At 35.8% G+C, this 15,883-nt stretch overlaps 1 protein-coding gene across 2 annotated transcripts in view; it reads left to right on the forward strand.

Annotated features, from left to right (window-relative positions):
• Positions 1-15,883, forward strand: part of RELN (reelin) — a 577,463-nt gene that overhangs the window by 378,112 nt on the left and 183,468 nt on the right. For both annotated transcript variants that reach the window (XM_037057079.1, XM_037057081.1), the window contains exons 13-17: positions 4,161-4,273; positions 5,585-5,793; positions 6,516-6,644; positions 7,810-7,919; positions 11,746-11,812. In XM_037057079.1, the coding sequence (XP_036912974.1) occupies positions 4,161-4,273; positions 5,585-5,793; positions 6,516-6,644; positions 7,810-7,919; positions 11,746-11,812 (628 nt within the window). The remainder of the gene's footprint in view (positions 1-4,160; positions 4,274-5,584; positions 5,794-6,515; positions 6,645-7,809; positions 7,920-11,745; positions 11,813-15,883) is intronic.

Raw genomic sequence — 15,883 nt, forward strand, 5'->3', positions numbered from 1 at the left:
GGAAGAAAGTGGTTCAGGGTAAGGTTACAGGGAGGTAGGTGTTCACCATAGCAATAGGTCAACCTGGAGGAGAGCTGGGAGCCCACCAGTGATGCCCCATGGTATGGTGCTGCAGAAGCCAAAGGCCACAGAGTTAAAAAGAAATAAAGACACATATCACTGAAAGAGGACTGTGCCTTCAAGAAGTTCATCAGTAAATGGAAGAGTAGGGTATGGATCTTGAGGAGAAAGCAGGACAGCAGGGTAAAATAAGACTGGACCTATAGAAAAGACTTTAAAACTTTAATAGCTGATGCAGAAGAAAGCAGTATGGGAAGAGATTTAAGGTATGCTAGACAATTTATAAGTGATCCTTCATTAACTATGGCTTCTTAGAAAATGAGTGGCTGATTGTGTATCTATATCACATTACAATCCTTTTTAGGCCCTGCCTATTTGTTCTTCCCAGTTTCTACTGTGGCTACCATTTCTGGAAAATTTGCTCAACTTTCAAAAATTGGTGCAAGGTCTATTTTCTTCACCTGTATATTCACTTATTCAACACAAATTCATTGAAGGCCAGTATCCAGCACTATTCTTAGTGCCAGAATGCAATGAAGACAAAAATAATCTAATACTCATCATTCTTTTATTATTTCTTCAACAATATTTATTGAGCATCTCCTGTATGCCCAGCTCTTTTAACCAACACTTATATCTCTTTTCTTTGAATTTTGACCTCACTTAAAACAGCACAACACAATTGACATTCTTTCATGTGTATCAGTCTTACAAACTTTTTGTGGTCAAGACTTATTCCCCCTTCTAACCCAATATCCTGCACATAGTAAATAACAAAATAACTTTCCTAGTATAAATACCTTAAAAGCTACTTAAAACATGGTTTTAAATATTTTAAAGTTGCCTGTCCATCTAGTTTTAATGAAATTTTCTGTACTTTAATTGCTGTATAAAATGCCCCTCGAGTCATATCTTTCTACAATACATCAAAACATATGAAGCTGAAGAATCCATATCTTTGTGTAGGAGCTGCTGTCACTGAAACTTCACAGAATTGATAAATTGCCCCCAGAGGGAATCTTTCAGATAAAGTCTGTCATCATTTTAAAGTCTTGGCTCCTTTTGGACTTTCTTATTCTGTCATTCTTGGCTGAATGAGCTCCTACTTGTGCTTCAATTCTCTCTGAAAGGCAGGTGCAGTACACAAACTGTTTGTTCTTAAGACAGCAGAAAAGATTTATAAGTAACCAATTAATGAAATTAGAGAGAACTGAGGGTTCACTTCCTACATCTTTGGGTGTGGTCCTTTAAACCTACAATCCCTGTAATCTCTCACGTTGTATTGTTATTTTTGGTAAATCTTTAATATGTGCCCCACATGGAAGTTACATTTTTAAAATGGAAATTTAGTTTTCATGTAGCTCTTTTTCCAACAGACTGCCATTGGAGAATTAACTAGCTATATTCTCTATAACATAAAAGTATGTAATGAAATGCTCAAAAATATTATATCAGATGTCAAAATCATATTTTCTTTGCAGGATGAGGTCTATGTTGTCACCATACATGGCTTCCTGTTCTCAGTTCAGATTACTTAAACCAGTAAATTTTTATTGTATGCCAAGTTATCCACGTCTAGCAGTTGTAATGTGCCAGATTTCAATGCTCCACAAAAACCACCATCCAAGTTACTTCTATTACTCTGATCTTTCTTGTACTGATTAGATTCAAGCTTTCTTTTCTTTTTATTTTAATTGTTGTTCAAGTACAGTTTCCTTTTACTCCCAACACAGCCACCCACCCAGCCCTTCCCCTCCCATTTCCACCCTCCCCGTGTAGTTTTTGTGCATGTGTCTTTTATACTTGTTCCTGTAAACCCTTCCCCTTTTCCTCTGAAATTCCCTCCCCTCTCACCTCTGCACACTGTCAGCCTGTTCTCTATTTCAGTGTCTTTGGTTATATTTCACTTGTTTGATTGTTTTGTTGTTTAGGTTCCTGTTAAAGGTGAGATCATGTGGTATTTGTCTCTTATCACCTGGCTTGTTTTGCTTAGCATAATGCTCTTCAGTTCCATCCATGCTGTTACAAAGGGTAGGAGCTCCTTCTTTCTGCTGCATAGAATTCCATTGTGTAAATGAACCAACCATTTGGGAAAACATATTTGCCAATGGTACCTCCCTCAGACAAAGGTTTAATCTCCAAAATATATAAAGAATTTATACGACTCCACTCTAAGAAGACAAGCAACCCAATTAAAAAATGGGCAAAGGACTTGAACAGACACTTCTCCAGTGAGGACATACAGAGGATCCAGAGACACATGAAAATATGCTCAATATCACTAGCTATCAGAGAGATGAAAATTAAAACCACAATGAGATACCACTTCACACCAGTCAGAATAGCCATCATAAACAAAGCAACAAACAACAAGTGTTAGAGAGGTTGTGGAGAAAAGGGGACCCTTATTCACTGTTGGTGGGATTGCAGACTGGTACAACCACCATGGAAAACAGTATGAAATTTTCTCAGTAAACTAAAAATGGATTTTCCTTTTGACCCAGCAATTCCACTGCTAGGATTATACCCTAAGAACCCTGAAACACCAATCCAAAAGAGCCTATGCACCCCAGTGTTCACAAAAGCAGAATTTACAATAGTCAAGTGCTGGAAGCAACCTAAGTGCGCATCAGTAAATGAATGGGTCAAAAAACTGTAGTAGATTCTAGCTTTCTTACTTAGCATCATATGTCAGTGATGTTTCCCTAAAATAGACCTCAATTACCCAGGTTGAGATTGATCCAGATATTTACAATAATTGACCATTTATTTACTTACTTATATGAATGGTAAATGTCAACCATTATTTGTTGATTTGACTAGATTAACTCTCAGATGGTAACCTTATTTTGGAGGTTTGAGGTAGCCTTACTGTTACTATAGATTGTTAGCAATAGAAATTGACTGTAGATAAGAATTAACATTGATGGTGATTGGAAGAGTTTTTTGAATGAAAATATAAAAATTAAAAAATTAATGTTATAAGTTTTGGACCTTAGGGATATAATATTTGCCAGGAAATCCATGTACATACCTATATTTCTGCTATTATGGTTGGTTCTGTAATGAAGGATAATAGTGGTAGTGAGAGACTTCTACTTAGACATACAATTCTTCCAAATACAGGTTATGCAGACAGTTGATAAAAGAAAAAAAAATAGTAATGATTATTGGCTGAATGCAGTAATGAGAAGATTAGAGGGTCAAGGACTAAATGACATAAGATTGAATTGTGGCTTTTCCACTACTTAATGATCTTTAGTTTCAGGAACCTGCTCTATTGTCAGTTTTATCATCAGGATGCTCTGAATTACCTCTCAGTTATGATGCTCAGTCATTTTTCATGACTCTAAAGTAGAGTGATAAGAAATAGACTACTCTGTGCACAACAATTACATGAGGTACCAAAAGTAAAAATAAAAATGTAAAAGAAGTACATTTAAAACACACACACTGAATATGTGTTAAAATATTAAAGATACTACATGCAACAATTGAAATAACACTACTTTAGAAATCTTTGAGCCCTGGCTGGTGTAGCTCAGTGGATTGAGTGCAGGCCTGTGAACTATACGATTGTGGTTCAATTCCCAGTCAGGGCACATGCCTGAGTTGCTGGCCAGTTCCCAGCAGGGGGCCCATGAGAGACAACCACACATTGATATTTCTCTCCTTCTCTCCTTCCCTTTCCCTCTAAAGATAAATGAATAAAAATCTTTAAAAAAATGAAATCTTTGATGTAGTGAGTCGCCATACTTTTTTTTAGACCATAGTCAATAGCTTCTGAACTCTGGCCATAAAGACCTTAAATATAAGGAAGTAATGGTTCAAATATGGACATGAGGTCATAGCTTGTAGCGGAATATTATTTGAGTAATGTCACAAGTAGATATTTACTTTGGCCTTCACAAATGTCTTTATCTTTAGCATGGCCTATCTGAACTCTCTTCATATTTTTCCTTGGGTCTGGTTATCTTTGTTTAGGCTTATTCTTAAGTGACATCTGGGTACTATACTTATACTCTGAAATTTAACACTATATTTGACATGTTTATGGGTATAAGTTGGTACTAACAATTTAAAATGTTTATTTTGTGCAGGAGGAATTTGTGACCCTGGAGATTCTCATGAAAATGATATCATCCTGTATGCAAAGACTGAAGGAAGAAAAGAACACATTATTCTGGATACCCTTTCTTATTCTTCATATAAGGTACACCTGCCAATGCATGCACCAAATGGCCCCACTCTAAAGGTCAAGTTCAAAATCACTAAGACCAAGCTAAATACAGAGGATCACTTTCTCTTCTAGCAGCTCAGGAAGTTATTAGATTATTTTAAAAGTGATATTTTAACATACATTTTTCATTATACAAATGAAAAATGAAGTTTAATGAGGATGAATGAATTATAGCCCATCAGAGACAATAATGTGGAGTCCAATACATAGATTGACAGTTACTCTTGTTCCCAAGGAAGCCCTAAAAGTGCCTCCAATCATTTAGTCTCTCGGTCTGGCTATCAGGCATAATGATTTTTTTACTCAGCATTTTGAAATTTCCTAGAAAGAAAACATTAAGAAGTAAATATTTTTATTGCCTCTGCTTTTTTCTTTGCTAATTAGAGCCACTGAGCTTGGCCTTTTTTCTTTGCCCTTTGGATTAGAACAGGTGTTGGCTCTGGTATTTACAAACATCTTCAGAATTATGTGTAATGCTTATCGTAAGGTATAGAATTAATTACTCTTTTTAAATAGTATATTTATGTGTGCTGAGACTACACTCACACATTCATTATTAGTTAGCCTCCTCTCCACATTGATGCCACCCTAGATGACTTAATGAGCTTGAACACAGCCAGCATCTAGCATCTCATGGTTTCAGTTAGGAAGACAGCAGATAAACATTGAGTCTAGAATAGGGAACTATCACACAGTAGGGTCACCCAAGTTTCACCACTCGGGATTTAATGGTGGACTACTTTTGTAGATGTGATTCTAGGGTTATACCTGCTGTGTACATCAGCATGACTCAGACCATATCAATTATGTAAGTTATCCTGGACTATCTCATTGACTCTGGCTGTTTCTGCTCACAGTCCTGTTTTCAGAATATCTACTTTGGCAAACCATTATTAGTACTATATAAATTCATTTTAAAAGAGGACTGATGATAATGTGAATGTCAAGTTGCCTTTGTCTAATGCTGAGGTATATAAAATGGACACATGTTTCAATAACTTTAAAGTCCTTATGCCAACTTATCTTCAGGAAGAGAGGTCATGCATGATCAGTCACACACAAAGAGTTCTGAGTGTCTGCAAAGGAGGAAGTCTGTGTGACTAAAGTGAATGACTCTCTGAGGACAGCATTTTCTACATGAAATAACAAATGGAACACACAGGACATTGCCTGGTGCTTAAAATGGCAGAATGTACACTGTAACTGCAAGACTGAATCTAGAAAAATCTATACAGACTCACATAGGGAGAATTATGAGTGATTTTGGTTTCCTTTGATTTGAAGGTTCCATCTTTGGTTTCTGTAGTCATCAGTCCTGAACTTCAGACTCCTGCTACCAAATTTTGTCTCAAGCAAAAGAATCATCAAGGACATAATACGAATGTCTGGGCTGTAGATTTTTTCCACGTCTTACCTGTTCTCCCTTCTACAATGTCACACATGATACAGTTTTCAATTAATCTGGGATGTGGAACACATCAACCTGGTAACAGGTAGGAAGCCCTATTTTTGCCTATGTGAACTAATTCAAAAAGAACACATTGACTTGGTTATTAAATCAGAGCAACATCTCAGTAGGTTTTAGCTGGGTTTTTAATAAAGGACCCATTAATAAAATACACACTTTCAGTTAACATGCAGAGCATGATTAAATAGATTTTAAGTAGAAATTACTGTATTGTAAGAGGTCAGTCTTAGGTATCAGAGGTGTTTGCATGTGCTGTGGCAGCCATCCATTCTGACAGATTGCTGAGAGAAAAGAAAAAACAACTGAAAAAAGCTTGAACTCATCTTGGCTAGTGACCCCCTAATAATAGGAACAGGAATCAATTAGCACTTCAACAGCTATGATTTCTCAGTTTCACTTAAAGTGTTGCTCATGTCCTTTCTAAAAACTTTGTCATTCACAGTCACAGGATGCAGTGGCAGTGTGAGACATGGTAATTGCCTTGCCATCTATCAAACACAGGAGCACAAACCCAAGTTGCCATTTACTGTCTTTAAAAGAGTTTGTTTCTGTCACTAATTTAACTGCTTGCCCTTTGAGGGCTTGTCAGATTTTAGTGGAGATGATAAACAGTCATTTCAGAAACAGCATCTTAAAATATTTTATTCTAGTTCTACAGGTGTTTAATGTACTTAGCAAGAAATGAGTAATTACATTTTATTTTTTGTATTTGCCTCTCTCATATTGTGCTTGTTTCTGTGTTATCAGTGTCAGCTTAGAGTTTTCTACCAACCATGGGCGTTCCTGGTCCCTCCTGCACACTGAGTGTTTACCTGAGATCTGTGCCGGACCACATCTCCCCCACAGCACAATCTACTCCTCTGAAAACTACAGTGGGTGAGTAAATTCTGAGATATGAAGACATTTTAATACATGTTTCAGACCCAAGATCAATGAGTTAGCCTGAAACTAGTATTTTTGGCTTAATAGGCAAGGAAGTTGCCCTCTCTTTTTCAAGTAATTTAGAAGTGATGTTGTTTTTAAAAAAGTTAGAAAGGAAGAAATGAAGGAAGGGAGGGAGGGAGGAAGGAAAAAAAGGAAAGAAAGAAAGAGAAAAAGAAAAAAAAATAACTCTGCTATTGGGTTGGCCAAAACATTCATTTGATTTTTTTCCATAAGATAGCTCTAGTAATGCTTAGTTGTCTTCACCTTCATTTGAAACAATTGTTTTAGATTGTATTGCAACAGCTGTCATATTAGTGTGCATTTACAAAAATATATCAAAACTGGTGAATTTTTGTGTAGCCATTTTAATATTGAAGATGGAAGGAAATATGAAACATTTTTGGCATATTATGCTTTATTATTTCAAGAAAGGTAAAAACATTACTGAAATGCAAAAAAAAGATTTATGCAGTATATGAAAAAGGTGCTGTGACTGATCAAATGTGTCAAAAGTGGTTTGTGAAGTTTTGTGCTGGAGATTTCTCTCTGGATAATGCTCCACAGTTGAAGATGACAGCGATCATTTGAGATATTAATTGAGAGCAATCAGTGTCATACCACACGAGAGTTAGCCAACATACTCAAAATATCCAAATCAATGAAGTTATTGGTGAAAATGAAAAATGTGTGTTTTATTTTATGGAAGAAATTAAATGGACTTTTTTGCCAACCTAACATATCTAAGATATGGAATAATAAAAAATAAAAAGTAATCAATGCTAATCAGTACCCATCTCTGCACAGATGCTTATCATAGATTACTATCTAACCTCTAAATGTTAGTGCAAAAAAATTCTAAAAAGAATGCCTTAAAGACAAAATAAATATCATTTGCTACTAAGAACAAACCCACTATTCTAGTGTGATATAGATGTTTTTAAGAGTGACATGTTTGTTTTAAAACTATAAACAAAGTCTACAAGTGAATTTAAAAAGTTTATTACCAAACTTTAGTGCCACCCCAAGCACAGAGAGACTAGAATATCAAAAGCATGTAAAATAAATCTAAAAGATGTGAATAGTGTTGTGGAGCTATTTTTTGCTAAATTTCTTGCAGGTGGAACCGAATAACGATTCCCCTTCCTAACGCAGCACTAACCCGGGACACCAGGATTCGCTGGAGACAAACAGGACCCATCCTTGGAAACATGTGGGCAATTGATAATGGTTAGTTTATGCCTGTCTTAATCACATGCCATTGATAGAGAGTCTTCCTGTGCTTTTGTTCATCAGCACAGACTTAATCACATTTCTAAGTCATGGTCTTGTGATTCATTAAACGCCCTTTCTTCCCTTTCTCCTTTGCATTTCATTAGAAGCCCAAGGATGCACAATCAGAAAAAATAAGGCAGTGCAGTCAGCAATATTAGATGCTGGAATGTTTCAACATACATAATTTTAAAATGCATAAAGCTCTGAAACTTAAATTCACATTGATGACAAGAGATATTCTAACATTTTCTTTGAATGTTTTATAGAAAATTAGCATAAATACTTACCATACTGCATGTATTAAAATAAGGCCCATTCTTCTCTTAGTAACTACGACAACATCTGGAATGATTATCTTTTAGATGCAGACAGCACATATAAGGAAACATCATCTCTAAAATGAAACTTATGAAGTAAAACTTCTACCTCTTTTTTCAAAAAAGAATATAAAATAAAAATATAGATACACATAAAATATTATTTTTTATTTTTAAGTGAATTATTAATTTTGTTTAATTGTATCACATAATAAATGCACATGGGAGAAGATATTTTGAGTATTGTGTTGCATGGCAATAAACTTCTTATATTTGTTTTTAATAGGCAACTCCCTGGTTTTTAATAATTCTAATTGCAGACAGATTTAGAGATTTCCTATTTTCAGAGATTATATAAATGTGTTATATAAAAGAGTCATACTATGATGAAGTAGATAGGGATGGAAGTAGGGAGGAACGAATGTCAATACTTAAGCAAATCTAGTAGAGCCACTGACTTATGGTGGATTTTATAGAGGAGGAAAAGCCTACACCATTGTTTAATGCTGATCTTCTATGTCTTCATCTTTTTGTTATTTTTTAATAATTTAGAAATTGACATACAATTAATTAAATAGATTCTTGGAACTCAGAAATAACTTCAGGGGAGATACTTTCCTGATGAGGCAATGTAGTCATTGAATAATCTGTATTCAAAGACCAATAAAGTTCCAGACTGCAAAGACCACCTGAATTACATGGACATAAACAGGGCAAAAACATCTGAAAATGAGCTTGTTAAAATGGAGTTTTTCTATTGCATAACCTTTTTCACAGCATTTTAATAACTACACCTGTTAATTAGCTCTAGGGAGTAAGTTTGTGCCTCTGCATAGTGGAATATGGATGATTTTTGCCTGCTATCATACTTTTCAAAGGTCCTATAATGAACTTATATTACTTTAATAATCATAAAACAATTGAAAAATCAATCAATAAATAAAGCATATAAAAAATTAAAAATGCAATGAAGCACATATAAGCCTGTAAAAAGAATATCTGAGTTTCCTAAAGAAGGCTATTACTACATGATTCTAAGTTGGAAAGTGTTTACTACAATCCTGAGTTCTCATCACCATGATTTGAATAGAATGAGAAGAGGTGAAGATGTATGAAATGAACATGGTTAGCAGTGTTTGCCAAACACAAAACTTGGGGCAGCATCTTTTCAATTCTGTTATCCTATATGTAAGATTTTCACAAAAGCAGAGGCTTCTTTATAAGGTAAGATGAGGACACACACTCACTCCTTCCCAGAGACAGGATGTGTGTGCCAGAGGAAATCTCTCCCATTTCACTATGGAATTCCAAAATTATGTGAAGAAAAACAGAAAAAAGCATGTCAATGTCCAGCTTCTGCTAGGTATTCTTTCTTCATGGCAAGTTAGCTTTTGCCAGTGAGTAAAGAAAGTATTTTGGAAATTATCCTGAAATTCTGAACAAAATGGAGAATTCTAGAGCATATCTTAGTTATCACTTTTTACTTTTTCACCTTGTTTACATTAATGATAATAGTGAGTAAAATGAATCTGTCCTTTGCACACTCATAAGAAAAAGGAGCTGTGAACGTACTATGCACTGATTCCTAATGACTCCATCTTTAGCAGGGAAGGATGATAACAAAATCCTTAATTGTAATATTTTTATTGACTTTGAAAGTCTTGTTTTGTTGTTGTTGTTGTTGTTGTTGTTTTGTTTGTTTGTTTTTATTTTTTTATGGTGGGAGCTTTTTGAACTACGACCTGGGAATTCTTATAGGACATCCTCAAGGGTGAACCTGCAGAATGCAGTGAACCACTTAACAGAACTTAAGAGCAAATCCTACTGCAGCCAAAAAATTGTGTGCTTGGAAAACAATGCATAAGCTTTTCCAGGCCAAAGAAGAATGAAGCCCTTTTCTGCTTCCTCAGCACTCTGTGTCTAGTGGAGCCCATGAGGCGGATGGTGCAGACCCCATGATGGTGATGATAATTATAACCATATGTTGCCAGGCAGCATACTAAGCATGAAGCATTTCATTTTGTCTTTCCTCCAAGGATAAAAAAATAGGGACACTGAGGCTTAAATAGAATAAATCACTTATCCAAAGTTTCCCAGGCGAAACTGAATTTGAATCCAGCGTTCTTTGACACCTAAACCCAACAGCTTTAACCACTCAACCTGCTATTGATCTCTTCGGCAACCATCAGTTTCCTCCAGCAGGTTTTTCCTGGCCCACTTTGCGTCACATTTGAATTATTGTACCTGTTCACTGGCTCCAGAGATCAAGTGTTTTTAGGAGCACAGGACAAGGGAAAGTTTATTTTAAATTAAAATCATGTAATTTTTTTTTCAATTTTTTTATTTAATTATTTTTCAAGTATAGTTTTCTGTCTATTACTCCCGTCCCATTTAATTTTGATGTGGTTGCATGGCAGAGAAGAAAATGATCATGGATGGCTAAGTTTGTTTATGCCTGAAATTGAAATCATTTTTTTCAAATAATGTATTTATTATTTTTTAATTTTAATTTATTTAATTGTTATTCAAGTACAGTTTTCTGTCTTTTACTCCCATTCCAGCCCACGCCCCCAGTGCTCCCCACTTCCCTCCCATTTCCACCCCCTTACTTGTTGTCCATGTGGCCTTTATACTAGTTCCTGTAAATCCTTCCCCTTTTCCCCTGAAATTCCCTCCCCTCTCTAATTCCTCATTGGTTTTGTTCCACTTTTACCCTATTTGGTGTGATTGATTGTACTAATTATCAAACGGCTTAATATCTTAAATGTATTTGAGCCTGAGTATCTCAGAACCTACCATTCAACAATCAGGAACCCCATTCCCCAGCATTCCAAAACTTAGAATTTAGGCTTATAATATCAGTATCAGTCAAGCCAATTATTAAGGGAAAGATCTGCATTATAGAGAAAATGTTATGCTCAACAAGAGATTTTTAACTCCCTATTAAAGAAAGGATAATTAATATTTAGAAGTATACATAGCAATCATTTTCAATTTTATTGATATTCCCAGATAAGAATGGAAATTATAGTTTTTATTTTTTATAGTTTTAAATTAAATTATAACCCTCTGTTTCCTGATACAGCAAATTGATCCTTTGTAAATTCTTTATTTCTACCTAAGGAAATTAAACTATATATAAAATTCAAGACAAAAGCATTAATATTCTTCCTGAAATCATTTTAAGTCGAGACTCCATTAAGGAACCCAAATCACATGTTTCTACTTTTGTTGCTATGCAACATTAAAATCTTGAAAGCATTAAGTTAAAACAGTAGACTTGTAACTAAGCACTACCTTGTCACACAGCATTCCATATGTCACACTGGACTCCAGTGCACAACATATATACAATGGACTAGATTTCATGGGCATTGCTACACAAAATTGTTTTATATGCTGGTGGTATTGTTGGTTTTTCCAGTTTTTATGCCACTTTTAACATGCTATTTTCTGCCCTGCAGTTTACATTGGCCCATCGTGTCTCAAATTCTGTTCTGGCAGAGGACAGTGCACTCGACATGGTTGCAAGTAAGCACTTCAAAATAATACTTACACTTCTCTCTTTTTTGGCATGCACTTTATATGTTGAAGCCACAAGTGATTTTAATTTGTTTTCATTTCCATTTTAGAGTTTTGAGGTCTTCTAAGACCAAAAGTAGGATACTCAAAATGGAATTTAAGTGTAATATAATATAAAGTGTATTTTGTAAGTTGAAATTGATGGATAAATTAATTTTCTGCTAACCTAAATTGTGAGTATATTGAGCATATCTCATATAAATTTGTGAACAAGCTTGAATTCCTCATAGCTTGATGACTTCCTTTTTTGTCTTTAGTTACATTCTATAATGTGACTTTTCTATAAACCTGTTCTAGTGTCCATGAGTCACATTTTTAATTCCTAGCATACTTTGTAAATGAATTATAAAAAGCCATACTGATCCATAGCCATGCTAAAGGAAACTGAGTGAGCCAAATTTGTCAAATTTCACAAGAAAATACTACTTTAAAATAACTTTTCGGAAAGTCCATGATGGTAGAAGAGTGGGTGGAAATTATACTAACCTCCCAGGACCAATCTGGAATCATAACTAAATTGTGGAGAAATCATCCAGAACAAACAACTGAATAATAGTAAGAAAGAAGCTTTATAACTACAGACAGACAGAAGACTTAGATTCAGCATAATGTGACTGGTAGGGAGTGCAGTGGAGTCGTGAGAGGGCTGGCTGGGCACCCACAGGCAGCAGCTGAAGCACCAGAGGACTAGTTAAGTGGCCCGTTGGATCCCCCTGAGAATTGTGGGGTCTAAACTCTAAGCTGGGGTTCCCAGCTTAGAGCACCAGAGCCCAAAAAGTACACGGATAACATCCAGCTGTAAAAACCGGCAGGATCTCTCTCCACTAGAGACAAATGGCTGGAAATGCAAAGAGCCATTTAAAGGGCCAACACATAAATTTTCATTTGCAGCCACTTACTCTGGGCTCTGGCAAAGCAGGGGGGCAGAGTGGACTGGAGACACTTGAGGACAGACTGGGGATGGAGGCTTTGGGGAGAGAACTGAGAGAGTAGAAGGGTCCTCTGTGCTGAGTCACTCCCATACTGCAGGAGCCGTCTTGGTCAGGCAGACCACTCCTCTCCAAGTGGCAACAGCCTGAGGGGAAGAAATAGCCCTGCTCCCTGGAGGGACTCTGTCCCACCCTGTGAAGTTTAAGCCCAGCCGCTCAGTGCAGAGTGTGACTAGATTAACAACTGAAAGAGTCAGCCACAGACAGTAGATCCCTGGAAGTATTGAACAGGCTGCCTAAGGCCAGATGGGGTTAGCATCTAACATCACCAGAGGCAGATCCAGAAAGAAAAAACAGTGGTAAATACTAAATGCTACAAGAAGAAATTCACTGTGGTCTTCTACATGTTTTGTGATGTTTTCTTTCCTGTATAGATTTTTAACATTAATTTCTTGTTCTTCAAGTTTCTGCATATTAAGTCACTAGATTTTATATTATATAAAATCTAGTGACTTAATTTAGTTCATATATTTAGCTCCTCTCTTCCTTATTCCATTTTATCTTCTTCTTTTCTCTTATTATTTTCATTTTAAATTTTGTTAACTCTCGCTACAATTTGTTTCTATTCTGCACTCAATATTTCTACCCCATCCAGCCTCTCAAAACCAATTTTCTTGTCAATGGTCATCTCACATTCTTTTTCCCATTCTTAAAATACCTGTGTTCTTTCTCCACCTTTAGCAATCTTTGCTCATTGGTTGTGGCTAGGGTAGTTATTGTTGTATTTTATCTCTAGGTCTTCACTATTTTTGTATTTCGAATCTCAAATTTTTCCATTCTCCTCTCCTACTTTTTTATCTCAAATTTTAATTTTTCCCTGTCTCAGCCTGGTTTTTATTCCTCCCTCTTCATATTCCCTATAGCTCTATCATCTCAAACTCACTCCCCTTTCTTCTAAATCTCACTTAAGCTTTTCTTTATTTCTTATTCCCATCCACCTGTGTTGATTTTAGCCCATGTGGTGTTGACAGTGCTATGATGGATCTTTTTCTTCAATTTGATTCCTAATTTTTTATTGTTTATTTACTATTTTTCCTTCTTCTTTCTTTCTCTCACTTTATTTTCTTTTTTAAATTTTTTGATTAAACTTAATACTATAAATACTTCTCTTACTCCATTCCACCTTCTTCATTCTGCTTTTTTATTTATGATGTAAATTTTATTTTCTCTCTTTGCATTACTCTGTCTACCTACTCTTATTAGTGCTCCTCCTTCTACCCTATCAAAATAATTTTTCTTTCAGTAGGTTGTCTAATATTTACTTCTTTCTTATAATATTCTTAATCTCTTTACACTCTTATTAATATTGGTTCATTTCCTGTTGATATTGAGATTGCAGGTGGGAGTGACTTTTGCAGGTGTGGGTTTGTTTCCTTGGCTTTGTGGTTTTGTTCCGACAGCACATGCATAACAGCATACAAGACATCTTGGAGTCAAGTGGAATGATGCTCAGTCAACAAGCTGCAGGGGAGGACCCACCAAAGAATCATCCAACAACAACCAAAATTCAATTACATCCAGAGAGCCAACATAAATACATACAGGGCATCCCAAGAACATCAAGTTCAGGAGATCAAGGAGAATGCACCACTGAATCTCACAGGTCTCCTATCATAAAAGTTCACACTTCTACAAAGACAAGGAGTCATAGCAGATCAATTTAAGAAGTTCCTGCTTCTTAAACAAAAGAGTCTCCCCTAAAATGGGGAGACAAAGAATCAACCCCCAATTAAAAGAAAAGGAGAAATCCTCAGAAAGAATGCTAAATGAAATAGAGGCAAGTAAACTATCAGCTACTGAGTTCAAGACAATGGTTGTAAGGAAGCTCAATGAGCTCAGTGAGAATTACCAAAAACTACAGGGAAGCTACAAGAAACTTACTGTGAATTACATCAGCATGAAAAGGGAAATACAAACTATCAATAAAAGCAAGGAGGAAATGAAGAATATAATATCTGAGTTGAAGAACATAGTAGAAGGAATCAAAAGCAGACCAGATGAAGCAGAGGTTTGATTCAGTGAGCTAGAGTACAAGGTAGAAAAAAATTCCCAGAAAGACCAAGAAAAGGGGAAAAGACTTAAACAAAATGAAGAGAGTTTAAGAGAACTGCAGGAAAACACAAAACATAACAAAATCCATATGATAGGGATACCAGAAGGAGAGGAGCAAGGGATAGAAAAACTGTTTGAAAAAGTAGTAATGGAAAACTTCCTTAGTTTGATGAAAGAAAACATCACACAAGTCCAAGAAGCACAAAGGGTCCCAATCAAGATGAACCTAAATAGGCCAACTCCAAGACACATCATAATTAAAATGGGAATATTCAAAGACAAAGAAAGAATCTTAAAGGCAGCAAGGGAGAAACAGGAAATAACATACAGGGGAGCTCAGATAAGGCAAGCAGCTGACTTCTCAACAGAAACACTACAGGCCAGGAGGGAATGGCAAGAAATATTCCAAGTGATGAGAAGCAAAGGCCTGCAACTAAGACTACTCTACCTACATAGGCTCTCATTTAAATGGAAGTTGAAATGAGAAGTTTCCCAGACAAAAGAAGGCTAAAAGAAAACGCCTCCAAAGACCCAACATTTCAACACATGCTAAAGGGACTGCTTTAAGAAGATGAAGAAAAAGAGTGAGAGAAAGAACACAGGTAAAAGGGGAAAAATAGCAATGAATAAGTACCTATCAATAATAACCTCAAATGTAAATGGATTAAATGTTCAATCAGAAGACATAGGGTAGCTGAATGGATAAGAAAATATGCCCCACACATATGTTGCCTACAAAAGAACTACATCAGAACAAAAGACCTACCCAGACTGAAAGTGAAAGGTTGGAAAAAATATTCCAAGCAAATGGACAGGAAAAAATCTGGGGTAGCAATACTTATGTCAGACAAAACAGGCTTAAAAACAAAGGCCTTAAAAAGAGATACAGAAGAACATTTCATAATACTCAAGGGAAGAATCCATCAAGACATAAACATTGTAAACATATATACACCAAACATAGGAGCACCCAAATATA

This window comes from Sturnira hondurensis, unplaced genomic scaffold (genome assembly GCF_014824575.4).
Source record: "Sturnira hondurensis isolate 20B ecotype Veracruz unplaced genomic scaffold, ASM1482457v3 Scaffold0009314, whole genome shotgun sequence".
Classification (NCBI taxonomy): domain Eukaryota; kingdom Metazoa; phylum Chordata; class Mammalia; order Chiroptera; family Phyllostomidae; genus Sturnira; species Sturnira hondurensis.